We start from the raw sequence: 12494 nt of genomic DNA, 5'->3' as shown, positions 1-12494 counted from the left end.
ATTGGTCTTTGAACCGGTGAACGCGAATCTTAGATATGGATCCATAGGGTTTGACATCCCCACTCGGGCTAGTAGCGCTAGAATTTAACGGGTGTTTAATACTTCGTAAACTTACGCACTCGCCAATTGTACTTTTAGGGGGTGTTATTTACGTTAAGTTAGTTACCAAGTGCCCACGGTTATACATATACTTTTCATACTGTTTTGAAACACTGAAATCTCGTGGCCTACCTTACATTACTGTTATACTTAAACTATAGCTCACCAACCTTTGTGTTGACGTTTTTAAGCATGTTTTTCTCAGGTGCTTAAGGTTTGATTGCTTCCGCTGTAGTTGTCATGCTTTGTAGACTCTCGCTGCGCTTATTAGAGATGTCTTCGCATGAAACGTTTATTTTGCATTCAAACTATGTTACTTTTGAAACAATGAATTTGTAACGACCATTGGGTCACGTACTATTATTATCGCCTTCTATTCGTAGAGACACATTATCGTATGTTAAACATTCGGCGTTGGTTATGATGTCACCTTTTCTTATGAATGCAAACTTATTTTAAAACAGCATATAGTGTTTGATTTTGTAATGATCCTGTTGTTGATGATCCGCACACGATGGTTTTGTACGGGGCGTCACAATTAATTTTTAATATAATCCCTACAAAGTAATATTCTAACATGTATAATTCAGTAACAATTAATAATTGTTGGTTGGACTAGACTTCGCTTGACCTGTAATATGGTTACGGTTACATCAAGTCACCATAGCATTTTAAATTAATTCTATTGTAACACAACAACAACAACAACAACAACAACAACAACAACAACAACAATGCCTAATCCCGTATATGCGAGGTAGAGAGAAGTGAGATGTAGACACTCTTTTCTCTACTCTATATTAGAAGAGAAGTAGTTTTTCTAGCCACGAGTCGAGGAAAAATTCTCTACCCACAAGTCATCCATCTCATTTCTATTGTACCGTTGCAATTTTAGGTGATAAAGAACTTCTGTAAGATTTTTTAACTAGATTATGTATATTTCAAACCCTTATAACTGTATTATTTGTTTATAAGAGCATCTTTTACGAAGCTCGCCCAGGGCATTAGAAAATGTTGGACCGACATGCATACAACTGCTTTCTTCCTCCTACTTCTTTAGCCACTTTCGGCTTTCCCGCTTCCGCATATGTAGTATTCGATTCATTTATTTATTATCATGGAGCAAGTAAAGGAAACTTGGTGACAATAACTATATATAATTGATTGCTGCATTGTATTTGTATCTATTAACAGCGTTTACGACACTAATATTTTCGATACTTTTGCTTTCAATACAAATATTGTCAATAATGAAGGGTTTTGTCATTTTAATTGTATTATACAGCTAATCAGTATCAATACTAACGTTTCGAATACTCTTTTTTTGAGCTGCCGCGTAACGCACGAGCTCATAATCTAATAATATATATATATATATATATATATATATATATATATATATATATATATATATATATATATATATATATATTTTGTTTTATGGCCTTTGTGTTCGGTGGAGAGAATGCAGACAAAAAAAAAACAAAAACTTCTTTTGTTCTTACGAAAAGGGGAATCAAAAAAACCCCAACTATATTTCTTCTTGGTCTGCCTTTAGTTCTTGATTGAAAAAACAAACTCATATAAATAAATAACCTACACCCTTTTAGTTGTTGCCTTGAAACACAAAGGCAACATCATCCTTTTCGAATCGAAACACAAACGGGAGTATTATTTTATTTATTTATTATAATAATTTGATTATTATAATATGTTATTTGGATTTGGACTACATCCATTGACGGTCGTATGAAAGTGTAGTGGACAATCCAAAGAGACGGTCATATTTTTGATCGTAGGTTTCTCTTCAACAAGGCGGTTCGTATCAGCCTACACGTGGAGATGTATTCGCGAAAGTATATTACTAACTCATTTGTGAATTTATGTTTTGACAATTATTATTAGTGTAACTGGATCTCAATAATGTGATCTTTTAATCTTGTGAATGCTTTAGAAAATAATAAAAGATTATTATTTTATCTATTAGCTGCGTTTATTAATTTTAAAAGTGCACACGATTTTCCTACATGTTTATGTGAGATGGACCTTGATCTTCCATATGAAAGCTTCAACAGGTGCTCGAACTCCTCGGTTAAGGTTGTTTCGACCCCGCCAGTTAATATAGGTGGTAGTATGGTTCGGCTTGAGAAGAAGTCTATTTTGTTGGTCGATGGGGACAAGGTTTCGAATGCTCATGGGTTATCGAATAAACAAGAGTTTGTGAACGCAATGGGCAAGATGTATGGATCTTCGTTTTCGATTTTAGAATCGGATGCGCCCGTGAAATCTGGGCTCATTAATGGGCTAAAGATTAATGGAAAAGGGAAGGGTAAATCAAAAAGGGGGAAGGGGGGGGGGGGGGGGGGGGGGGGAAGGAAAAAGCGCATATGGCACGAAAAGGAAATCCGATTTCGGTAAGACTTGATCTAAATCGTAGTTCTGATTCGATTCGGTTCAGTGAGGGCGACCGCGAAAGTCACCGAAGGGGTCAGTCTTTTCCTTCACCCCATATTCAATGAAAAAAGACGGGGAAGGGCGTTGCAGATGTCCGGGACGGACACGACTTCTTCTAACGGGGGTGGGTGAACCCTAGTAGATATCAGGTGCCCACATATATAGAGTCAAAAGAGATATGCAATCCGAAGGGGAGGGGGGTTTTCTTCGGGGCTCGAGAGATATAGCCCCACAAGTTTTGAATTCGCAGCTGGTCTATCGAGAGGGAACGAGGAATTCTCAACGAAAAAAGTGCTCTCTGAACCGAACGTGAAAGTCATTTTCGGTGCGAAGAAGAACAAAAAGAGCGGTGTAGGTGTTGATGTTTCAAATCGGATGCAAGATGAAGCGGTTGTCGGATTGAGTTGTCACAAGTTGGTGGAAGTGCATGTTGTTGAGGGTGGTGTTATCTCGTCTGAACTCGGATTGAAGGTGAGTCCTTTGAACGCTTCTAAAGCCAGGTCCCCGATTAGTTATTCATATCGTTCTAGAATCGGAAAATGGTTACCTATGAAGAAGTTAAAGGGATTGTTCAAAGACAAAATAATAGAGGCAAAATGGTCGCATCTGTGAGGGAAAACAAGTGTGCTCGTTAGTTTGTGGTTGATTGTTGTAGTTTTGGGGTAGCTCTTCTTTTGTAATTTTTTGTTTTCCGTTTCATAAGCATGTTTGTGTGCGGTGTTTTGTCTTCTGATTGTATGTGTTTGAGCTTTATCCTGTTGGTTGTGACGAGTCTCGTTTTAGTTGGTTTAGGTTTTGGCTTTTGTTGTGTTGAGGCTCGTTGTGTTTTCTTGGTTAGGCATTTTGACAGGTTTACATTAAAAAAAAAAAACTCGAAACTTATGTAACTTTGGCATACAAAACACTCTTTCTGAATTAAGGCTCTGTTTCAGTGCTATTATTTTGAGAGAATAGAATCAATTTGAATGGAGATCAAAATTACAAATGTGTTCCCTAGTTTTGACAGAAAAAAAAGGGGAGAGAATGAATGAGTATTTTACTCTTATCTATTTCTTTCAAATTGGAACGATTTGGATTCCCTCCTCTTCATTCCCCTTTCTTTCATTTCATTTCCTTCCTTTTATTTCATTTCCTTAAAAAAAAAAAAAAAAAAAAAAAAAAAAAAAACTCCAATATATCATAAATAAACGGAGGTTCTCATTTTCAGTTCCATGACTTAAAAAAGCTAGGGTTTATGCGACTCCAACTAACTTACTACGTCAGGTCAGGTATATTCCGTTTTGTTCGATCTGATGTTATTTATGTTCATAATCAACACTAACAAATTGTGCGTTTGAATTTAGAGATTTTAGGGTTGTAAAATCTCTTTATCCCTTTCGCCCATTTGCTATCAATATACATATACATACAAATATATATGATATGTCTCTTTTGCTTGTTAATTGAAGAAGAAGATTTTTTAATCTAATTTACCACACATGCGTCTATTTTGTTTTGCTCGTAAGAAAAATTTTGAAATACACAAACAGACTACATTTCGAGTTTGGAAGACAATGTTAACTGATTTTGAGTTCGCAAAGATAAAACTATGAATTTCAAAATTAAACAAACAATTTATTCGGTTTTTGGTTTAACGACTGAGAAAAATTCAAATTAATACTTAAGGTAAAAGTTAAATTTTCAATAAAGAAGCTTGTTTTGCACATGGCTCAGAAGAAAGCATGGACTTTTCTTTGAATTAGCATCAGACCTTTCACTCTAAGTGTTTGTACATTGTACTAGGTTTTTTTGTAGATTTATGTATCAATTTCTGCTTATCTTAAATTTAGTATTGAACTAATGATTTATTTATTTTTTTTTTTTTTTTTTGCATTTTGATTTAGAGTTCCAAGATGAATGCTCAACGTTTGTTATTAGATGGAACGATTACAACCCTTCCTTCAAACATAATAGAAAACATCTTATGGCTTCTACCAATTGAAGAGATAGTAAGGACGAGTCTCCTCTCTAAAGAATGGAGGTACAATTGGACCAAAGTTCCCAAAGTTGCATTTATAGAGGATCTGTTCCATGACTCAATGTTCGATGAATCAAGTGGTGAAAATCAGTTGCCCGTCGACCAAGGGTTTGAAGAATCAACAAGTGAAAGTGAAATGCAAAAGATGATCAGGAGACATAAGTTTTTCTATGCTATATATCAATTCCTGTTACTACACCAGGGGCCAATAGTTGACTTCACGCTTTCCATGAGATCATCTGACGCAACTAACGATTGTGCAGAAATTGACCAAATATTACTTCATTTGTCTCGAAAGAATACTGTCAAGAAACTTCGTTTGAGTTCTATGTGTGACCTGCCATTATCCATTTTCTCGTTTCATCAGTTAACAGAGTTGTATCTCTCTGATTGTAGTATTTGCCATGTACCACCATTCAACAGATTTCGTAGCCTTACAACCTTATGCTTGAAGGACGTCCGCATGTATAAAAAAACACTGATGCACATCTTATCCAATAATCCACTACTTAAAAGCCTCACAATGGTAAGTAAGTTTTTACCTAAGTATCGATCCTCATAAGCTTTCTTTATTCATTTGAATGTTGTAACTTACTGCAGGTTACAGATGGTTGTAGTATTATTTTGACCAGGAATGACGAATATGGCACCATCAATGAGCTATTTCAGTGTTTACCTCTAATTGAATATCTTAGTTTTTATGTTTGGGACATTGAGGTATGTTTATCATCATTATTTTGTAATTGATTTGACCTTGGAAACTTGTTTTTCTTTCTTTTTTTTTTTTTTTTTTAATATTTGTTTGTCCCGGTTGAAGAGTTTCGGCAAAGGGGTTGTTCCACGAGAGCTTGCAACTTCATTAGTCCACCTCAAATTCTTGCAGTTAGAAAGAATGTGTTTTCTTGAAAACAATTGGTTTCAGTTTCTTGTACTCATAATCAAAAGCTCCCCAAACTTGGAGAAACTAACACTAAAGGTAAACAACATGCATCTATCTTGTATCCTTAGTATTAAATTTTGAGTGAATTTCATTTCATATCTCTAAACAACATGTATCTATCTTGTATCCTATTAAAATTATACCGCTAATCAGATACATTCCCATTTTACGCTCACATTAAGGCATTCTCATTTTTATTCCAATTATTATTATAAACATATAAAATAATATGAGATTGTATTATAATTGTATTATATGAGGGGTAAAATAATATCTATTGTAGTAAACTTGGTTTTAACTGATATTTTAAATTAAGATTGGTTGAGATCCATCTTCTTAGTGTTGATATTTGGTATGAACAATATTACGTGGAGGGATGTATGAAAGTTGCCCTTTATTTTTATATACTTATGCCAAAACATAACATACTGACACTAAAAAACATTGGTTAGATGATGTTTGTAGATACAGAAGATGAGCGTTGGCTGGACTTTGACCATGACTTATATTCTGCTACAATGCAAGCTTGTTCAGATATATGGTTGGAACATTTGATTGAATTTGAGATTGAAGAAGATTTCAATGCGGAGCATGACTTGGAGTTTGTGAAGTTAATATTGGCCAAGTCACCTGTTCTTAAGAAGCTCAGGTTAGGCGTTTACTATAAGGATGCAGACTTGAAGTTATTAGAAGCTCTTTTATCTCCTCCACCATCATCACCGATGGTACAAATCTTTGGTTTTCGTGGTGGTAAAGATCATCCCTTTGAGATTGATGGCGTAATCTACTGATGATGTTGTGTTGCTACTTGTTCTTCTGTGATTTGATTTTTTAGGTTAAATCTTTTGATATTTATTTTGTTTTTGGCTTCCAAGTAGTTAGTGTACTCAAAACTTATGGGATGCAAAAGAGTTTTGCTTTTGAATGATGATTGGTATTTGTCATCTTTTGTGTTAATGACTTCTGTCATGAACAATAAGCTAAGGTCCTTACCTCTGATTGAACATCTTACGCTTTGTGTGTGGGATATAAGATATTCATGTAACTCTAGTAAATGATCCTTAAAAACTTTGTTTTTTGTTTTTTTTTTTTATTATTTGTTTTGCCTATGGTTGAAGCATCTTGGTGGGTATGTGATTCCATGTAGGGATGACAACGGGCGAGAAAAAACCCGTAACCCGTAGTTATTAGATCCGCGATGGGCAGGTAAAATCATTAAATCTTACCCGTGGGCACAGGCACGGGTAAAAAATTATACCCTATGTACTACTCGTCTCGGGTAAGACCGGATCCGATAATTCATAAGAATTTTTTTTTAATTTATCCGACGGGCGGGTCGTGGATATATAAGATCCGTGCCCGCGGGTAAATCCGACGGGCGGGTCGTGGATATATAAGATCCGTGCCCGTCACCCGCGGGCGCCATGCCTAATTCCATGGGAGCTTGCCAATTAATTAGTCCACCTCAAATACTTGCATTTAAAAGAAATGTGTTTCCTTGACGATGATTGGTTGCGGTTTCTTTTACTTATGATCGAAAACTCCCCAAATTTGGAGACCCTTAAATACATCTATCTTGTGTGATTTTCGTATGTAATCTTTCTGAACATATCCAAAATAATCACTTATTGGCGAATTCACTAAACAATCCCACTAGTTACAGTTCATCTCTGCTGCTGCTAATACAAAAATAATAATAATAATAATAATAAATAAAAAATATTGATAGATGGTATGCGAAGAACCGGATGATCCGATTGACTTTGACCACGATGAGTACTTGTACTCTCTTATAAGGGAATTTTATTCGCCTATTTGATTGGAACGTTTGATTAAAATGGAGATTGAAGATTTTGGTGATAAGAAGCCAGAGATGAGTTTGTAATAGCTTATTTTGGCGAAGTCACATGTTCCCAAAATGGTCAAATTAATGGTTTTCAATAAGAATGCAAAGTTGAAGTTGTTGGAACATCTCTTACGCTCCGAACTTGCATCACCATTGGTTGAAATCATTTGTGAAAAGATGGTGGTAAACGTCATGTTGAAATATGAGTTAAAGTAGCAGTGTCTAAATCAATTTACATATTGAGATTGATTTAATCTATTGATGTGGAGTTGCTATTTGTTCTTTGTTATCTGTTAGGTTGGATTTTTTTTCATTTTTTTCAATCTGATTTTTGAGAAGTATAGTTTTTTGTTCGTTTTGATTATTTATTTTGTAGCAATGTGCTCATGTCATTGCAAGTGATACAAGTAGAAGTTTAATGCGGAATGTTATCGTCATATTTTTTCAGTGAACCCTCCAACATCATTGACCTATTTTGAGGATATACATGTGATTTGACAATGGATCGGATTCTATTGTATTCACATTAATATTTTCTTAATTGTTTTAGTGGTAAAAAGCCTCAGTTATTTGTGGGCCTGTATTCTTGAAAAATTAGGTGCATGTTCAAATCCTGGGGGAGTTTTCATCCAAAGGTTGTGCCTCTGGTATCCATCACTTTGTGCGCGCCAAGCAGTTAACCAAAAGCATTCTGGGTACGCTTTGCGCGATGGATGCGAGGAGTTTCTTCCTAACGGGTGCGTGTGTGGCAAATGAGAGGATTCGATTCCGATATTGCCGTTCTAAAAAAAAAAAAAATTTGTGTTCATCAATATAAAAATCCATATTTACTTAATTTTAATTTATCGATTCATGTACATGTTCATTGTATTGGATATTAAAGAAAATATTAACATATTTCCTGATATATCGTAATCAATTTTTTTTTAAATATATTTATAAAACTAGTGAAATAACCCATGGAACCACGAGTTTTTTTAAACGAAACAGTTTAATGATATGTTTTAGGTATTAAGTGAACGTAAAGGCTAAAGTCATTTAATTTAATGACCCGTGGAACAACAGAGTCCGACTAAGAAACTCGTCAGCTGAACATTTCATCAAACACCTAAAATGCATATTAAACAATCCACATCCAATAATAAGAAATATTATTGGTTGTCATTTTATATCAAATAAAAGTGTAAATCTATATAGTCATATAAAGCTTTAAAATGATGATGTTATTATTAAGCTAATTACTCTTGAATTTTCATGATGTCATAATTATATATTAATTTAATTAAAAAAATAATACTAAATCTTTTATAAAACGAAATACTAATATCTCCTAAATTGTAATTTTAAATTTCTAAAAAACTTTAAAAGACATTTTTTATTACTAACAATTTTTTATTATTATTAAAAATATAAATACTCAAATTTGAGCGAACTTTATTGTTATTATTTACTTTTAATATAATAATTATAATTATAATTATTATAATATTAAAATTCAAATATGGATTCTTTTTACGAAATTAATTACGTTACATATGTATGCGAAAATACATGTCTCTATATATTTGTAAAAACAACGACAAGTTTCTTAGTCAAACGGGTCATTAAAATAAATGATTTAGCTTTTACATTCTCTTAATGCCTAAAACGTGTCATTAAATTGTTTCGTTTAAACAAACCCGTGATTTCACGAGTCATTTCACTAGTTAAAATATAAATTTAGAATTGGTTACCTTCTGCCTAGCTTTTATACATCCCCGTATTCAATTTAAAATAATTAATTAAAATAATTCAAAATTATGTAATTTTAATAATTAAAATAATTATTAATAAGATTTAATAATAATAATAATAATAATAATAATAATAATAATTAATAAGATGTAATTTTAATTCAAAATTATTTAGATTAATGACATCACCCACCATGCTTAAATTTTTTCTTTTGTTTTTTGATTTTTTAACAAAAGAATTAGCTTAATAATGAAATCACCAATATAAAATTTTAATAGAAACTATAGATGTATATTACATGCTAGATGATCTTTGTACTTTCAAAATTTTTCTCCAAGTTTCGTACTTTTTAATGTATTACACATAACATTTTTCATAAACAAAGTCAAATATATACTTAAATATTATTACTTCATATGTCCCATTATAAATGTCTATTATGAGTTTTCATGATCTTTCTTTTAAACATTGGACTTTAAATATCATATTATTGTTTTATAGTATTTGAAATTATAAGCACGACCTTCTCATTAATTTTGAAGAAAACGGGCCCTCATAAAAATAAACTTTTCAATACACATAAATTTAGTATTACTTAATGTAATCAACAAACAAAAAATTCTTAAAGAAATCGCATCAAAGTATTTTATTCTCGAATATTTGTCATCTCATTATAAATTATTCTTCAAATAAAAGACACTCCTATGTCCTAACCTTTTTGAAAACAAAGTTGTTGAAACTCTTTCTAATCGATACTCTTCAATATATTATTATCAGTAGTTATCAATGACACTCCTATGTCCTAATATTTTTAAACATATCTTTTGTATCCTCATAATCTTTGAATTGGTCTCAAACTTTTCTTTTAATTGCGTAAAATTGTTTTAAGATAAATGTATTTTTTATTCCATCATTGAAGGAATATTATACGGGTCATTAAAAATTTGGGGCCTTTTAAAATTTTGAGCCGTGTACGAATGTCCACACGAATGTCCACATTCGCACATTCTCTAAGATGCCCTAATTATAAGAATGGTTTGAATTTTAAATATGTTTTAGTTAATATAACTTTTATAAGTGTTATATAATATAATATAAATAAAAAAATTTAAGTCAAAAAAAAAAAAAAAATTCAATAGTAAACATATTATAATAATGAAACGGTGAGTATCTACTTCATAAAATTGAAGTGTTGTAACCTTCGTTTATACTGTATATTTGTATCCAACACACAATTTGAACGAACCTTTTAATCAAAAAGTAGAGCTTATGATTTTTAAGAGCTAATGATTCATAACTTTTGTTTGGTAAAAAAAAGAAAAAAATGGTGCTTATGAAAAAATAGAGTTTAAAAAATAAGCTCCTCTCATGAAGCTTAAAAAATAATATCCTAGCTTATTGTCACAACCCAACAAGTTTGTGGCCCAACCCACTAAGATTATGACCCAATTAAGAGTTTTAACCCAAGAACCTCATGGAAGGCCCAAGAATATCATGGAAGCTCCCTAGAACTTTCCCATGAGTTCTTCCATGGAATGGTATGGAATGTTCATGGAAATATCTATCTCCATGTATATACTTGAAGTTTCTAGTACTTAGATCCTTACCATTGATTTAGATTAATCTTAGCCATCCATTTTGTGTTAGGAGTAGTATAAATAGGGGTGGTCTCATTTGGCACACCACACCTCAAATCTCAAACATTCTCTCTTGTAAAGCATTCTCAAGCAATATAAGTATTTTCTTCAATTCCACTTGTTCTATAATATTTTCTCTTTTGGTTACTTGAATCGTTATAAGGTCCGAGTAAGGCTGACTTAGTATAGACTAAGTGCCGCACGTGAGCTTATCGAGATAAGTCCGTGACATTTGGTATCAGAGCCAGGTCGATTCAAGGAGATGGCAACCGAGACCGAGAAGAATGTGAGCGCAACAAGTGGTGTGATGGGTGATGAGACTCATGGCCGGGTAGAGACTCGCCAAGGAGCCAAGAAGAACCGAGGTACGTCCAAAGACTTTGTCGCAAACTTGGACAAAAGGATCATGGATGTAGAGACATCCATGGACGACGTGAAAGCAAAGGTCGAAGACGTCCACCAACGTTTGGATGGTTTGGACGGGGACTTTGACGAATTGAAAGATGATTGCAAGAATGCAATCAACGTGCTAGACGTTGACATGCGACGTGAGATCCATGACTTAAGGGGTATGCTCATGGGTGAGATTACGAAGTTGCGGGGCGAAATGGAGGGGGAGGTCTCCACTATTCACCAACGCCTCATGGATTTACAAACCAACATGAACTCTTGTTTGAGATTCATGGCTAGTGGGGGTGGCAACACTGGATGCAATGCTCTGAAGGTGAACGTTCTCAAGCCGTCACCGTTCGTAGGGAAGCGGGAAGCCCGAGCTGTTGATGATTTTATATGGGAGATGGAACAATACTTGGAGGGAGTCAACATAGTGGATGATGCAATGAAGATAAAGACGGCAACCCGTTACCTGAAGGATACCGCAGCGTTATGGTGGCGTCGTCGATATGGAGATATCGAGAAAGGTACGGTTACTATTGATACTTGGGATGATTTCCTTACCGAACTTAAGAATCAATTCTACCCCAAGAATGCTCAAAAGGATGCGATGAGTCATCTACGTAAATTACATCATTCCGGGACGATTCGGGAGTATATTAAAGAATTCACGAACCTTAGCCTGGAGGTCCCAGATATTCCCGATGATATTCTTCTCTTCTATTTTCTCGATGGTTTGCAACCTTGGGCTAAAACGGAGTTGGAGATACGAGGAGTCCAAGACCTTGCCACCGCAATTGCTCAAGCGGAGGCACTAGTCGACCATGCTAATAGGAAGGATTCGTTCAAGTCAAAAGATAAGAAGGTGAGCCATAAGAAAGGTGGGGGAGATAAGCCCGCCCAATCAAGGAATGATAATACACGTAAGTCACCAACCGGGAATAACAAGAGCATAAAAACTTCTTACAAGAATGATGGATGTTTCATATGTGATGGACCGCATAGAGCCCGAGATTGTCCGAAGAAAGCTAGCCTTCATGCTATGGAAGCTCAAAAGGTGGGTTGTCAGGATGAGGATTTGTGCATGGGATCGATGCAAATACTCAACACTATCAAGGCCAAGGTGGAGGTACCCAAAGTAATGGCTAAAGGACTCCAATTCGTGGAAGTTTATGTTCGAGGAAACCGGGTACGAGCTTGTAGTGACCCGAACTTTTCCATGTTTATATATATTAATTGAGATTGATATTTACATGATTAAATGTTTCCAACATGTTAAGCAATCAAACTTGTTAAGACTTGATTAATTGAAATATGTTTCATATAGACAATTGACCACCCAAGTTGACCGGTGATTCACGAACGTTAAAACTT

The 12494-nt window shown here is 34.2% G+C and overlaps 1 protein-coding gene across 2 annotated transcripts; it reads left to right on the top strand.

Moving 5' to 3' along the window:
• The first annotated feature begins 3752 nt into the window (after positions 1–3752).
• On the top strand, positions 3753–6438 carry LOC139858783 (F-box/FBD/LRR-repeat protein At1g13570-like). Of its 2 annotated transcripts, none has more exons than XM_071847615.1 (5): positions 3753–3821; positions 4437–5096; positions 5171–5287; positions 5388–5546; positions 5963–6438. In XM_071847615.1, the coding sequence occupies exons 2-5, from the start codon at positions 4446–4448 to the stop codon at positions 6299–6301; spliced, it is 1266 nt and encodes a 421-aa protein (XP_071703716.1). In that variant the 5' UTR covers positions 3753–3821; positions 4437–4445; the 3' UTR covers positions 6302–6438. The 2 variants fall into 2 exon arrangements, with proteins under 2 accessions (XP_071703716.1, XP_071703717.1); XM_071847616.1 differs by having other exon boundaries at positions 5976–6205.
• The last annotated feature ends 6056 nt before the right edge of the window (positions 6439–12494 follow it).

The sequence above is a fragment of the Rutidosis leptorrhynchoides genome, chromosome 7 (genome assembly GCF_046630445.1).
Source record: "Rutidosis leptorrhynchoides isolate AG116_Rl617_1_P2 chromosome 7, CSIRO_AGI_Rlap_v1, whole genome shotgun sequence".
NCBI classification, from domain to species: Eukaryota; Viridiplantae; Streptophyta; class Magnoliopsida; order Asterales; family Asteraceae; genus Rutidosis; species Rutidosis leptorrhynchoides.
The sequence above is the reverse complement of the archived record's forward strand: the minus strand, read 5'-3'. Positions and strand labels throughout refer to the sequence as shown.

Bases quoted from the DNA above. Each gene is read 5' to 3' on its own strand.
- LOC139858783 (XM_071847615.1), top strand. From the start codon at position 4,446: ATGAATGCTCAACGTTTGTTATTAGATGGAACGATTACAACCCTTCCT. The intron at 5,288-5,387 runs GTATGTTTATCA...TCCCGGTTGAAG, and splicing joins TTTATGTTTGGGACATTGAG to AGTTTCGGCAAAGGGGTTGT. The intron at 5,547-5,962 runs GTAAACAACATG...AACATTGGTTAG, and splicing joins TGGAGAAACTAACACTAAAG to ATGATGTTTGTAGATACAGA.